We start from the raw sequence: 16,370 nt of genomic DNA, 5'->3' as shown, positions 1-16,370 counted from the left end.
TATACAGCTCAAAGTCACCTAGGTTAACTTTTCTGGTCTTGCCTGGATTTTTCTAGGAGAGGGTTTTTTTTTTTTTAATGATATTTGTTATTTTTTATTACAAAAGAACACTTGTTCAATGTAGAAAATAAAGACATAAAAGAATATAAAAATCATCCATAATTCCAACATCTAGAGATTACTATGCCTAGCATTTTAGTTTTTGTATATCCTTCCTGACTTTTTTCTATGCATCTAGATTCCTACATGATGAGATTGTAGTATTCATCTGTATTCTGCTTTTTTACTTAATATTGTTGATTTCCCATTATTAAATATTCCTCCACAACATCATTCCTTAATGGTTACAGAGTGTTCCATTTTACATAGGTAAAATAATTTATTTGATCTCCCCCCATTGACTGAGCGACTTCACTTTCTATTTTCACTTTCATCCATTGGAAAAGGAAATGGCAGCCCACTCCAGTGTTCTTGCCTGGAGAATCCCAGGGATGGGGGAGCCTGGTGGGCTGCCATCTATGGGGTCACACAGAGTCGGACACGACTGAAGCGACTCAGCAGCAGCAGCAGCAGCATTGGGTGTTTATGTTGTTTCCAATTTTTCACTATTAAAAACACTGCTGTAATGAACAGACATTTTTGTACATTTTAACACTTTATTCAGAATAACTTTTCATAAAATGGGAATTGCCAGATTAATGTCCGTGCATTTTCCTTTAATATGGTTTGCAAAATAGCCTTCTAGAAAGAAGAAATAATTTTTTATGTAGAATTTTTCATGGTCTAAATAATAGATCAGTTTTTGTTAGTGCTTCATGGGTGACTAGAAAAGATGGGATTGGATTCAAAGTTTAATGTTTATTATTTAAACCTTAATATACTCTTGTTGATACTTTGCCTCATTGATCTGTCAAAAGATAAGGATGTGTTAAACGTATCCAGCAAAGTATCCCCATCAACATCTTCTTCTGAAGTCTCAAGTTTCTTATTTGTATATTTGAACGCAGTACTGTTTGGCACCTAAAGTTTCATGGTAATTTAATTTTGGTTGTAATGTGTAGTTTTTATCAATATACAGTGATCCACTTTTTCTGTTTAATACTTTTCCCCCTTAAATTCTTTTTTTTTTTCTTTCTGGCCATGCTGCACAACACGAGGGATCCCAACTAAGGACTGAGCTTGTGCTCCTTGCACCGGGAGCCCAGAGTCAGCCACTGGACTGCCAGGGAAGTCCTGAATTCTTTTTACTTATAGTATAACCCCTGCTTTCCTTTTATTTGTCTAATATTCTTTTCCCTGGCTTTTTTTTTTTAAGCTTCTTACATATCACTGTATTTCTGCTGTTCTTTATAAACAGCATGCAGTAAGATTTTGTATTTTTACCTAATCTGGGAGTTTATTTATTATCATAACTTATGTTTTTAACCTCATTTCTGTCTTTTTAAAATTATTTACATATTTTCTATTTCTAACCTGCTCCTTTTGGCAATTGTTATTGAATGGGCCATCTAGTCTTTATTTTTAGACTTTCCAGTGTTGTATGATATGAGTGTGTGTAAACACATATATTTGCATATTTATACATATACAAACACATAATGTAAATATATTTGTTGAGCTGTTTTCCCAAGTCAATATTTTTTACCCCATCATTTTAGGGTCTGTGTAGTATTTCATTGTATGGAATTTCCATAATTTGAGTCATCCCCTATTAGTTAATAAAAATGAAAATAATATGTAATAAACTCTGTAACCACTAAGCAAGAATTTCCTGTTCCCCTCTTCCTCCAGCCTCTTATAACCTCTAGTGTACTTTCTGTCACTATGAATTTACCTAGTCTAAATATTTCATGTAAGTAGAATCATATACAGTATTTGTCCTTTTGTGCCTGGTTTATTTCACTTAGCATGTTTCCAGAGCTCATCCATGTGTCAGAAACTTCATTCATTTTATGTATGTATCTACCACATTGTAAACATTCATCTGTTAATGGACCCTTGGGTTGTGTTCACTTTTTGGTTATCATGAGTAATGTTTACATTGGTGTACAACCTCGTTTTCATTTCTTTTGAGTATATATACTTGGGAGTGGAATTGCTGGGTCATGTGGTAATTCTATGTTTAATTACTTGAGGAAGTACCAAACTGTTTTCCACAGTGGCTGCACCGTTTTACATTCACTCCAGCAATACACAAGGTTCCAATTTGTCCACGATGTCACCAATATTTGTTATTTTTCATTTTTGTTTTAATTATAGCCATCTTAGTAGGTATGAAGATATTCAAACCCTCTGTGATTTTTTAATTGGATTGTTTATCTCTTTGTTATTGAGTTGTAGGAGTTCTTTATATATTCTGGATAGTAAACTCTTATTAGATATGATTTGTAAATATTTTCTCCCACTCTGTGCATTAGGGCACCTTTATCTTATTATTTCCCCTAAAGAAATTCTTAAACACTGCTGCTGCTGCTGCTGCTGCTGCTGCTGCTGCTGCTGCTGCTGCTGCTGCTAAGTCGCTTCAGTCGTGTCCAACTCTGTGCAACCCCACAGACAGCAGCCCACCAGGCTCCCCCGTCCCTGGGATTCTCCAGGCAAGAACACTGGAGTGGGTTGCCATTTCCTTCTCCAATGCATGAAAGTGAAAAGTGAAAGTGAAGTTGCTCAGTCGTGTCCAACTCTTAGTGACCCCATGGACTGCAGCCTTCCAGGCTCCTCCATCCATGGGATTTTCCAGGCAAGAGTACTGGAGTGGGGTGCCATTGCCTTCTCCCTCTTAAACACTAACAATAGCTAAATAAGAGGTATAGTTTATTTTTTAAACATTTGTTGCCAAATTGCCTCCTAGGAAAGTTAGACTAGTTTACAGTGCTTCTGTGATAGATGGTGAGTTTTCCCCAAGCCTTTCTCAAAGCTGGTTATGATCTCTTTAAACTTTGTTAAGGTATTTAGTGAAAAATGATGATCCGTTCTTATTTGTAATCTATTACGTATTAGTGAAATTAAACATTGTCCATAATAGTGTCCATTTTGTGTTTCATCTTTCATAGAGCTCATGTTTTCTTTTTGTCCAAGTTTTCCTTTTGGATTTTTTTTCCTTTTTCTTAGTAATTTGTACAAGCTCTTCAGATAGGGATATTAACCCTATATTATATGTTACAAATATTTTCCCATAGCTTCATTTACGGTCATCTTTGAATCTTACAATTGTTTTACTTACAGCTAGCTAAATTTCAGCACTGCAAAATAAAATGACCTCACAGATTGTACAGAAGTAGAAACAAGTTTCTAAATGTCTTGTAGACATAGTTAGAAACTCTGTAGTTCAAATCACCCAGTAGCTACACCTCTCCAAGCTATGAGTAGGATTCAGAATATTTAATTCACAGATCAAATCCTGACTTGACATTTACTGTGCTGGCAACACCAGCTTCTAGGGACATGAGTCTTGGTTTCATATTTCATATTCCTTCTGGTTTCCTCAAAGGCAAAATCCCAGTAATGAGGGGTTTTGAGAAATGTCAATCATTTCTCATTACTCCCCACGCCATGTTAGGACTAGAAGTCTGGTGCCAGGTAAAGAACAGCAATCCAGGATAACCATCATGTTTTCCCTTATTTTCAGCAGACCTCAGCTGGCCCAGGATGAGGTTCTGGATGACTGATTCAGTAGCTTACCTTTTATTGTAAGCAGGTAGAAATGGAAATTGTGCTCTTAAGACCATTCATTAAAATATAATCTTTCTCTGTCTGGGATCCACATGAAATAATCACTATATTTAGAAGGCAGATATTTTCAGTTTCTAACCAGGCAGAAAGATTCACATCCATGTGAAAGGAGAGAGACTGGAAATATTTGAGAGTACCATCTTTAAAGGGAAGGATATCTGACAAGAAGGAGATGATAGGAAGTGTCTAAATACCTAGGTCAGAACCTGCTCCTTTCATCAGCATTTTCCCCTGGCTCCCATGACCCACCTTGATGAAGGAGTATAGAGACTTTCCATAGAGTCTCTTGAAGTTTGCCCGGATGTCCAACATGTCAATCTCCGCTCGAGAAACCATCACTCTGATAAGGGTGTCGTCATCGGTGCCCAAGCCCTAAGGAAGAAACCAGATCCCTGCATAGAGAGCTGAGCTGGTTTTCAGACAGGGCCCTTCGTTAGTCTATCAAGGCAAGACTATGTATCAGTCTTCCATTGACGTCCTTTGGACTACAACCTTAGGGGCCTGTGGAATGTGGCTCCTCCTCATAGAGCTCAAGGCTTTCTCCAACTTATTTTTTCAACCCTCTGTGTGCCAACCAGAGAAGACCACCCTCTGCCCTTCTAGAGACATACCCTGTGTTCTCCAGCCCGCCTGCCTCACCTACAGTGATCCACCCACCATGTCATCCTTCCCTTTGCAGCTTCATCATCCTTCCTACCATGTAAAATCCTCTGATGTAAAACTTCCTTTAAGGCTCTGCTTAAATATACCAGTTCCTTATAAATTCGTTTTTGATCCTCACCCCCAGACAAATGTTTTTTTTAAAATACCCTTTCCTTTGTGTCCTTATTATGATATTTGGATCCTCAGTGACTGTCTTACATTTTGTTTTGTTGTTATGGTGTTTTGCACATACCTGCCTTCCTGTCAAGGCTAGAAGTTCTCTGAGAGCAAGGACAGATTTTGATCTCTCTTGCCCCTCAGCAAGAGTGCTTGCACAGAGTACCATTCATGGTTAGGCGTTGGGGCTCTGAAGCCGGTCTGCCAGGGTTGGCATTCCTGTCCATTAGGACCCTGAGCAAATTGCTTAGCCTCTTTATGCCTCAGTTTTCTCATCTATAAAATGGAAGTTGGTAATGGTACGTGCCCCACAGAGCTGTTATGGGGATAAAATTATACATATAAAGCATTAGGAAGAGTGATCACACATTATATAAGTACTCAATACATATTATCTAGCATTATTATTAGCAAGCACTCAGTGAAGTATTTGGAGAATTTAACTGAATAGCTCAAGCTGATTTTGGCTACTTTGTGTGGGGTATGTAAATAAGCATATGAAGGTGGACATATAAGACCCTCAGAGCCATTCAGACGCCAACAACAAGGCCATTTACCTTCATGGATTTATAAAGCCTTTCAGCAAAATATGCAGATTTGTTCCTCATGCACTTTACTGTCAAGAGAATTAAAAAAATGAAAAAAATTACAGATACAATCTATGAGAAAAAAGTGACAGTTGTTCTCATTGTTTCTACAAGGTCTGAAATAGTATCTCTTGATTGTTTTGTTGGAAAAATGTAGCCAACAATGTTTTATGAGCATAGAATATGCTAAATGCATTTTCACAGGTGGAAAGTACCCTCAATTTATTGTCAAGTTCCTGAAGAAATACTTAATAAAGGCCATTAAAGCAAAGGCACCAAAAAATTTCAAACAGATTATTGTTATCTGTACCATATGAAATAGTTATCAGTTCTAACCATTCACAGACTTGCAAGAAGCAGTTAGTATAGGATTAACCTTTCCATGTATTGAGATATAAAGGCACAAAGGATATAAAAATATATAAAGCCACATGGTACAATAACAATCAGGCTGTATATAGTATTTCTCACTTAAAATTCTGGCTCGCATATCATGAGTGCTTTAAAAAAATTTTTATCCCTGAAAAAAAATTTCTACAACCCATGATGACAAATTGAGAACAAGGAGGAAAGCCTGTAAACATTTGTTTCTCCATGCCCCATTTCCTATCAGCTTACCTACGGCCAGCAGAGCATCTTCAAAGCTGCCAGATGTTTCAGATTTAATACTCTGTTCAATATCCTTTTGTGTTATCCTTCTGTATTCATCAAACACTACAAACGATAACAAAATGAAATTATAAAAAATAAAAAAAGAATAGAGGAAACTAAAATGTTTAAGAGAAAGAGCACTTTTAACTAGACTTTACTGGTTATTCTCTGGCATTTTTCAAGAGGAAACTAGTTAGCAACGTGGGTGAGAACCAGGGTGCCTATGACAAGTGGAATGGGCCAGAGGAGATGTGGAAGGAATGTCGTGAATCTTGGAAGACATAAGGCAAGTCATTTCCCTTCTGTAGGAATCTGTTTTCACCAAATAAAGTGGAGATTTATGACTGGAGTGTATCTGGAAAGATACACTTTCTTTTCTCATTGTTTCTTTAATAAGCAGAATGTATCTCTTCTTTAATTTTTGCTTGGCAATCACCTGTACATTCATCTTCCTTTCAGCTCATCAAAACTAGAGGAATTCCTATTTACATCAAGACATGGAAGCACCTGAATGTTCATCAACAAGTAAATGGATAAAGAAGATGTGATATATATAAATACACACACACACACATACACACAATAGAATATTACTCAGCCATCAAAAAGAATGAAATAATGCCATCTGCTGCAATATGGATGGACATAGAGATTATCATACTAAGTGAAGTCAGAGAAAAAAATATGATATCACTTATAAGTGGAATCTAAAAAAATGATACAAATAAACTTCTTTATATAACAGATGCAGACTCAAAGATACAGAAAACAAACTTATGGTTACCAAAAGGAAAATGCAGGGGAGGGAAAAATTAGGAATTTTGGATTAGCAGATAAAAACTACTATATATAAAATAGATAAACAATAATATCCTACTGAAGAACACAGGGAACTATATTTGGTATCTTGTAATAACCTATAAAGGAAAAGAATCTGAAAAAGAATATATATGTGTGTACACATACACATAACTGAATCACTGCTGTATAGTGGAAAGTAACACAACATTGTAAACCAACTATATTTTTTTTAAAAATTAGAGCAATTCAACCTTTTCTAAACTTGGTCACATTTGAGAATATCTGGTTGCATCTTTTAATAGACTTTAACATAACTAAAAATTCTCCCCTTTCTTAACAAATATTTTAAAATGTTAAGGGTCTTCCCATGTGGCTCAGTGGTAAAGAATCCAACTACCAATGCATAAGAGGTGAGTTTGATCCCTGAGTAGGGAAGATTCCCTGGAGGAGGAAATGGCAACCCACTCCAGTATTCTTGCCAGGAAAATCCCATGGACAGAGGCGCCTGGTGGACTGCAGTCCATGGGGGTTGCAAAGAGCCAGACACAACTGAGCAACTAAGCACACACAAGCACTTTAAAATGTTATATACATATTTTCCTCTCTTGCTGTCTCCTTTGGAGCCTACTTAGAGTGTGTGTCTGTTTTATCTTCTTAACACTGCTTTCTCTGGAATGCTATCCCACAACTCCATCAGTGATTCTCACAGGACTGTCAAACCAGGGACACTCCTTTCACTGAACATATACCATAAGGTCTAACAACTGAGTGAGCAGTTCATTCAACTAGGACCAATCAGCCTTACTCTCCTGGAAATTTTTTGACTGAGCAGACCATGAGGATGGCTAAAGGCACAGTAATTTTTAACCGCAGACAATGTAAGCATCACCTGGGAAACCCGTTAAACTACTTGGGTGTCACTCTCTGAAATTCTAAATCAGCCTATCTGAAGTAGGGGTTCAAGAATCAGCATTGTAATCTTATTTTACTCATTGTTGGCTATCCTGGGTTCTGGTTGCTGCACTTGGGCTTTCTCTAGTTGCAGTGGGTGGGAGGTCTTCTCTAGTTGCAGGGCTTGGACTCCTCACTGTGGTGGCCTTTCTTGTTGCGAGGAGCACAGGATCTGGGGCGTGCCAGCCCAGTAGTTGTGGCACACAGGCTTAGTTGCTCTATGGTATGTGGAATCTTCCCAGACCAGAGATGGAACCCATGTCCCCTGCATTGGTAGGCAGATTCTTGGACCACCAGGGAAATCCAAGAATCAGCATTTTTAATGAAAACCTGATTTTTGAAAACTCTGCCTTAGAAATGAATCCATGACTCCCTTCTACTGAGATTTCCCAGAACTGCCTTGATTTCTAGTCTTTCTAGAGCTGTTCAGCTCTCTTCAGTACAGTGAACTGCTAGCATTTTCCCTGTCTTTTTTATCCCGTTTTATATTGTCTCCTCTTTTCCTATGTAATTATTTAGTGTGTATCACTTGGAATTAAAAAATCCAATTGACACATTTTCTAAGCCTCAGTTTTCTCTACTCTAAAATGGGGAAAAGAAGAGAAGCAAAAGGCAAAGTAGAAAAGGAAAGACATATCCATATGAATGCAGAGTTCCAAAGAACAGCAAGAAGAGAAAAGAAAGCCTTCCTCAGTGATCAATGCAAAGAAATAGAGGAAACAAATAGAATGGGAAAGACTAGAGATCTCTTCAAGAAAATTAGAGATACTAATGGAACATTTCTTGCAAAGATAGGCACCAATAAAGGACAGAAATGGTATGGACCTAACAGAAGCAGAAGATATTAAGAAGAGGTGGCAAAGAATACACAGAAAATACAGAAAAGATCTTCACGACCCAGGTAATCACGATGGTGTGATCAATCACCTAAAGCCAAACATCCTGGAATGTGAAGTCAAGTGGGCCTTAGGAAGCATCACTCCAAACAAAGCTAGTGGAGGTGATGGAATTCCAGTTGAGCTATTTCAAATCCTGAAAGATGATGCTGTGAAAGTGTTGCACTCAATATGCCAACAAATTTGGAAAACTTAGTAGTGGCCACAGGACTGGAAAAGGTCAGTTTTCATTCCAATTCCAAAGAAAGGCAATGCCAAAGAATGCTCAAACTACCGCACAATTGCACTCATTTCACATGCTAGCTTCCCTTGTGGCTCAGCTGGTAAAGAATCTACCTGCGATGTGGGAGACCTCGGTTCAATCATCCCTGGGTTGGGAAGATCCCCTGGAGAAGGAAAAGGCTACCCACTCCAGTATTCTGGCCTAGAGAATTACATGAACTGTATAGTCCATGGGGTCGCAAAGAGCTGGACACGACTGAGTGACTTTCACTTTCTTTCTTTCACATGCTAGCAAAGTAGTGCTCAAAATTCTCCAAGCCAAGCTTCAACAGTACGTGAACCGTGAACTTCCAGACGTTCAAGCTGGATTTAGAAAAGGCTGAGAAACCAGAGATCAAATTGCCGACATCCGTTGGATCATCAAAAAAGCAAGAGAGTTCCAGAAAAACATCTATTTCTGCTTTATTGACTATGCCAAAGCCTTTGACTATATGGATCACAATAAACTGTGAAAAATTCTTAAAGAGATGGGAATACCAGATCACCTGACCTGCCTCTTGAGAAATCTGTATGCAGGTCAGCAAGCAACAGTTAGAACTGGACATGGAACAACAGACTGGTTCCAAATAGGAAAAGGAGTATGTCAAGGCCACATATTGTCACTCTGCATATTTAACTTCTATGCAGAGTACATCATGAGAAACGCTGGGCTGGAGGAAGCACAGCTGGAATCAAGATTGCTGGGAGAGATATCAATAACCTCAGATAGGCAGATGACATCACCCTTATGGCAGAAAGTGAAGAAGAACTAAAGAGCCTTTTGATGAAAGTGAAAGAGGAGAGTGAAAAAGTTGGCTTAAAGCTCAACATTCAGAAAATGAAGATCATGGCAAATACATGGGGAAACAGTGGAAACAGTGTCAGACTTTATTTCTTTGGGCTCCAAAATCACTGCAGATGGTGACTGCAGCCTTGAAATTAAAAGACGCTTGCTCTAGACAGCATATTAAAAAGCAGAGACATTACTTTGCCAACAGAGGTCCATCTAGTCAAGGCTATGGTTTTTCCCGTAGTCATGTATGGATGTGAGAGTTGGACTGTAAAGAAAGCTGAGCGCTGAAGAATTGATGCTTCTGAACTGTGGTGTTGAAGACTCTTGACAGTCCCTTGGACTGCAAGGAGATCCAACCAGTCCATCCTAAGGGAAATCAGTCCTGCATATTTATTGGAAAAACTGATGCTGAAGCTGAAACGCCAATACTTTGGTCACCTGATGCGAAGAACTGACTCATTGGAAAAGACCCTGATGGTGGGAAAGACTGAAGGCGGGAGGAGAAGGGGACGATGGAGGATGGCATCACCGACTCAGTGGGCATGAGTTTGAGTAAACTCTGGGAGTTGTTGATGGACAGGGAGGCCTCGCATGCTGCAGTCCAGTGGTCGCAAAGAGTTGGACATGACTGAGTGACTGAACTGAAAATGGGGAAAATAATGTCTGCTTTCATTGTTATGTTGCAACAAACAATACTTATAATATTACTAAGCACTGCACCTGGAAGATAGAGAATTAACATAATTTTAGTTATTATGAATCCTCACTATTGTTGGTTGGTAAGAACACTACGATGTTTTCTTTGTTCAAATAATGCTTAAAAGATTTTCTTCCAGTGGCTTACAAGCACAAGTTACACCACTGACTTGTGCCTAGAAGCGAAAATTGTTAAAAATATATTAATATTTGCATTAAATCCACTTCTGAGGACATGCAGTTCCTGAAAAGTATCACCAGGGGGAGATGTGCTTTATTAATAATCAGGCAAGGGAAGGCAAAAGAATAGGAGCTGAATCAGAAGTTGGTGGATCTGATGATGCTTGTGTGCGCAGTCGTGTCTGACTCTTTGCAACCCCACGGACTGTAGCATCCCTGGCTCCTCTGTCCGTGAAGATTCACCAGGCAAGAATACTGGAGTGGGTTGTCATTCCCTTCTCCAGAGCATCTTCCTGACCCAAGAATTGGACCTGGGTCTCCTGCACTGGCGGGTGGATCCTTTCTGAGCTACCTGGGAAGTCCTGCATCTGATGATAGTTCATGACATTTAATAACTGGAATAATCACTTACTGTCAGTGTGGAATACCTGAAATAATTGCAACTTTCAAATATATTGTAATTTTCAATTATTTTTTAAAGTTTTCAATTTAGCAAACTCATTCGTCTCCAATTTCTCACCAGTTTTGTAAACTGTGAGTGATTATAAGGGCATGATGAGTTTATAAAATTAGGATACAGCATAAACACCTAGAGAGCTTATATAAAAGATGCAATATCTTACTAAACCTTTATCACTGTCTACAGGAAGAAAAACCAGACAACAAATATTCTACAGCTGTATAGTGCCTTTTCCCCAAAGAACTCAAAAGTACATTACAAAGACTAGCACTATCAGAAGCAAAACGGAAACTTTACACATAGGAAACAAAATTTGAAATTATCCACTCTTCATCTTCTGCAACATACCCCCTAAAGAAATTACTTCTATTAGCTTTTACAACTTGGATGTTAAATAAGAATAAATGTCAACAAATATTTCTATTTTACTACTTGCTGATGTACTAAAGATTTTGTCATATATAACTAAATTTAAATAGAGCTACTTTAGAAAAAAAAGATTGACATGGAAGCGAGTTTCCTACAAACAGGAATGCCAAACTTCTATGAACATATCTGCTAATTACTCATAATTAATCTTCCAGCAATTGACTCTCACGCATATCATTGCACTCAACAGTTTCCAAGCTAAGACATTTAAGACAGTTCAGTTTAATTAGGTCTTTGCACCAAGTAAAGGAATAAAAGTTATCAGTTATGGGTAATATCATTTTCACTATCTTTCAAATAGTTTCTTTAGAAAAAAAGCAAGTGCCTTACCATGCAACAGATGATTTCGATTCCGAGAACAGAGAACAGTTAGAAATTTCACCTCATCTGTCCCCCATTTCTTCTCTCCAGCCTCATACAGGTCCTGAAGCCAAACAAAGCACAAGTTTAAAACGCAACAGAGAAGGCACCAGGACATCTGTAAATATTTCCAGAACTTCAAAGAGCGGGAGTTGGCTTAGTTTTATTTTCCTGGTGACGGGGGTAGAATTGGTGTTGGCAGTGAGCGGAAATGACTCAGGATTTTTCCTTAGGTGTAAGACTAATGGAACTCTATGATATCTCCCGGAGAGTCAGAGCAAACATGCAGACTTCGTGGTTTGTCTTAAGAACCAAAAGGCATTCTTAGACTTGGGCTGTTCCATATGGTAGCCACTAACCACATGTGGCTATTTGAATTTTAATTAACTATAGAAAGTTTAAAATTCAACCCCCCCCCCCACCAGCCATACTAGCCACATGTCAAGTGCTCAATTGCCACATGTGGCTAGTGGCTACCCATACTAGACACAGAAGCTGTAGAACACTTTCAACATTAGAGAAAGTTCTATTGGACACCATCACTCTAGAATGACCCATGATTTACTTCTCTCTAGTGGCACGTGGCTTCTCTCCCCACTGTTCATTTATAACCACCAGCTGGCTTGTTAAATTTCTCAAAACACCCTTCACTGATACATTTTGTCACTCCTTGGGCTTATCTCCATCTACTCAGCTGTTTCTTCACCTCCCTCTCTGCTCCCACATGATTAAAGAGTCAGTTCTCAGGACCACGGAATTTTATCATTTTACAGTTGATTTACAATGTTAATTTCAGGTGTTTAGCAAAATGAATCAGTTATACATATACACACTCTTTTCTAGATTCTTTTTCCCATACAGAGGGCTGTGGAATTTTAAAGCTGGGAGGGCACAAAAGGCTTATCTAATTCAGTGTTTTTCAAATTTGATTCTCAGCAGGCTTGTGACTGTTTCAACCAATAAAGTCCAGCGGCAGTGACACTGATTTCTGAGGCTAGGTCATAAAGGTCAGGCAGCTTTGGTTCTCATGGAATGCTGGCTTTCTAGGTGGTCCCTCTTGAAAGGCAGCCGCCATGCTCTGGGAAGCCTACGCCACCTGAAAAGGCCACAGGTAGGAGACCCTTTCGAAGGCTGAGATGAGCCCGGTTCATAGCCCAGACACCAGACACAAGTGATGGAGACTCCTACTCCCAGCCATCTGAGCCGCCTCTAGCTGTTCCAGTCTTCCCAGCTAAGACCTCTGACATTACAAGTTTGAGGTGGTTCGTTATACAGCAATTGTAACTAGAACATGTGGGCAAACAAGGAACTTTCCATCTGTCATGGAATGATACTTTTGTAAAATACCAGAAAAACTAACTTGAAAAGAGTAAAGTTTTAGTTATGGGTAGAAAATGGTATATTTTTGTGTTAGTTTTTTAAAATAACTAGTGAGGTTGGTCATTTTTTGGTGTATTAGCCATTTCTGTTTTTCTTTTTTTTGAGTTGCCTGTTAACGTCCAATGTCTTTTTTTTTTTAAAGAAACGGGGCATTCTTATTCAGAACAAATATGAATAAGAGTAAGTTTCAATAACAGTATTGAAACTGTAGTTTACTTATATATTTTCATATTAAGCTTACTATACATAGTGTGAAATTTCTCCCCATTCTATCATTTGATCTTTAATTTTGTTTGTGGTATTATTTGGTAAAACAATTCTTTCTTTTTAAAATTTAGCCAAACTACCGATCCTTTTCCTTTATGGTTTCTATCTTAAAAGATAATGCATACAAAATCCCTTCCCAGTTCCAGATTTAAAAAAAGAATATTTAACTTTTTCTACTACCTTTATGGCTTACTTTATTTATGCTAAAAATTTCAATCTATTTGGAATTTATTATGCTGTCAGGTGAAAGTCAGGATCTAACTTGATTGTTTCCCAAGTGGTCAGCCAATTTTTCCAACTCCACTGAGTACCCTGTGCTTTCTTCACTGACTTGAAATGCATACATTCTGTATATATTCCTGTATATTCTCCCATAGGCTTGGTTCTGCTCTTAGACTTTCTAATTATCCCACTGACTTCTCCCTATCTTACCCAGGACCACATGCTTTAATTCATTTGTACATTTATTATTCATTTAATTATATATTAGGGCAAGTCTGTCCATACCCTTCTTGTTGAGATTCTAATCTCCACTGTCTTTCCTCTATAGTCCTCATCTTATGTGATTGTTTTGTCTTTTTTTTCCTGAAAATTGCAGGTATTTTCAGCATTGCCTTCGACAACAATGACTGTTTTGTGCAGTGTTGTTTCTGATCAGTGCCACTTCTAATAAATGTTAATTGTGTCTTTCCTTGTTTCTTTTTAGAATATTTATTTATTTTTGGCTGCATCAGGTCTGAGTTGTGACACACGGGCTCTAGAGGACAAAGGCCAACAGTTGCGGTGCTCGGGCTTAGTTGCCCTGGGCATGAGGGATTTTAGTTTCCCACCAGGGACTGAACCCGAGTCTGTATTGGAAGGCAGATTCTTAACCACTGGATCACCAGGGAAGTCTCCTTTCCTTGTTTCTAAGAACACTTCCCTTCCACTCATCTAGCCTTCTCTTCATCTCTTCTTGTTTTCATGTAGCTCCATTTTCAGCTCCATTACTTTCTCATTGCATCTTTTTTTTTTTTTAAAGCTCTTGTTTAGTCAATTAAAATCTGTCCTTCTCTTATGTATGTCAGGATCCAGAGCGATCTGAAATCTGTCTCTTCCTTAAAGTGAGCCCCTGTTTGCCTCCCTTTGGGCCCCAGTTTCTTCACGGGCCACATAGTATTTGAGTTGAGATTAGTGCATGTTCATGATCTTTGATCTTGAAATGATAAAACAGTTTATCCAGACCTGGTTTTCTCCACAGAACACAGTGCAATGGATTCTTCTTTGAGCTCCTCACTTTTCATCTGGATGAATTTTAATCAGGAGGACTTGCTGCAAGTCCAGTGGAAGCGGCTGAGACACAGCCAAGTCTTCCCTGAGGAGTCTCCCCATTTGCAGGAAGCCACTCTGTCTATTTCCATCGGGGCCAGTGTGTGTGTGTGTGTGTGTGTGTGTGTGTGTGTGTGTGTGCAGTGTGTGTGTGTTAACCTCTTTTCTGGGGCAGGAATAACTCCTACATCCTTTGCTGCCCATCTGGCACGGTTTCCAGTTTTGATGCAGATCTCTCTCTATTTTTGTATTTCTTGGTTTGTTTTTCAAAGGGAATCAAATATGTGCCATATTCTAACAAAAGCTCTGAAGGGCATTTTCAGTGTGCTTTTAATACATTATGAATTTCTTTTTCAAGTAGGAAATCTGAACACTACCTGTTATTTCCTTGAGTGCAGTTTTCACCTCAAGAATAGATAAAATTGCACATTTAGCTTCTCTATATTTAAAATTTTCTACCTTTGATAATAAATTACTACCTAATTTCACCTGTCCTGATAATTCTTTTCATCACAAACTCATTTACTTGCCTCAAAATCCAGTTCCATAATACCCAAAGTCTGCAAATGTCCCTTTGCTGATGTACGTTAAAGAACAAAGCCTGACCAGATTTTCCTCCTGTTTTATTTTGGAAGAAGAGTGGAAACCTTGGACAGTGGTTTTAAATTCCTTGTTTTGTTGTAAGACTTGGAGGATACAGAAAAATGAGTTCTAGTCCTTCCAACTTCCCCCAGCCCATATTTGTTGTTAAGTACCTTTTCACCTGGTCACTTTTCCAAGGAGAACTATGCTCCTTGAAGAACTCCCAAATATTTGTTGAACTGCATGTTTTTTTGTGTTTTTTAAAAATTAGGTATAATTGACATACAACATTATGTTAGTTTCAGGTGTAGAGCATAATAATTTTATATTTGTATATATTGTGAAATGACCCCCACAATGAGTCTAGTTACCATCTAGTACCATATATAATTACAAAGTATTTTTTCTTATGATAAGAACTCTTAAGATCTATTCTCTTTGGAACTTTCAATATAGCATTATTGTTTTTTTTAACACAATTTTATTTATTTACTTTTGGCAGCACTGTGCAGCATGCAGGATCTTAGCTCCCCGACCAGGGATCAAACTTGTGCCTGCTGCAGTGAAAGAAGAGTCTTTACCACTGGACCGCCAGGGAAGTCCCCAGTATTATTAGCTGTAGTTGCCATGCTGTACATTACACCCTCATGACTTATTTATTTCATAACAGAGCCTGTACTTTTTGGCCTCCTTCACCCATCTTGCCCACCTCTACCCCTGCCTCTGGCAACCACCAGTCTGTTCTCTGTATCTATGAGCTTGATTTTTCCTTGGTTGTTGTTTGTTTAACTCCACATATAAGTGAGATTATATAGTATTTGTCTTTTTCTTTCTGGCTTATTTCAGGTAGCATATAGCTCTCTAGATCGATCCACATTTTTGCACATGGTAAGATTTCATTCTTTTTAGGGCTAGAGAGCATTCTTCTACTGTACATATACACAATCATTTCTTTCATTCATCTATTGATGGGTTCTGAGGCTGTTTCTATTTCTTGGCTATTGTAAACAATACCCCTATGAATAAGGTGGTATATATGTCTTTTTGAGTCAGTGTTCTCATTTTTGAGGGGCAGATAGAAGAAGTGAAATTGCTGGATCATGGAGTAGTTCTATTTTTATTTTGCTTGAGGAAACTCCATACTGTTTTCCATAGTGGCTGCACCAATTTACATTCCCACCAACAGTGAACAAAGGTTGCCTTTTCTTCACATCCTTGCC

At 38.3% G+C, this 16,370-nt stretch overlaps 1 protein-coding gene across 3 annotated transcripts in view; it reads right to left on the bottom strand.

Annotated features, from left to right (window-relative positions):
• Window positions 1–16,370, bottom strand: part of ANXA4 (annexin A4) — a 75,050-nt gene that overhangs the window by 1,113 nt on the left and 57,567 nt on the right. For all 3 annotated transcript variants that reach the window (XM_052647928.1, XM_052647930.1, XM_052647929.1), the window contains 4 exons: window positions 11,584–11,677; window positions 5,754–5,849; window positions 5,106–5,164; window positions 3,979–4,101 (listed from right to left, as the gene is read on the bottom strand). In XM_052647928.1, the coding sequence (XP_052503888.1) occupies window positions 3,979–4,101; window positions 5,106–5,164; window positions 5,754–5,849; window positions 11,584–11,677 (372 nt within the window). The remainder of the gene's footprint in view (window positions 1–3,978; window positions 4,102–5,105; window positions 5,165–5,753; window positions 5,850–11,583; window positions 11,678–16,370) is intronic.

This window comes from Budorcas taxicolor, chromosome 11, assembly GCF_023091745.1.
Source record: "Budorcas taxicolor isolate Tak-1 chromosome 11, Takin1.1, whole genome shotgun sequence".
In the NCBI taxonomy this organism is placed as follows: domain Eukaryota; kingdom Metazoa; phylum Chordata; class Mammalia; order Artiodactyla; family Bovidae; genus Budorcas; species Budorcas taxicolor.
This window is presented reverse-complemented; position numbering and strand designations above follow the sequence as displayed.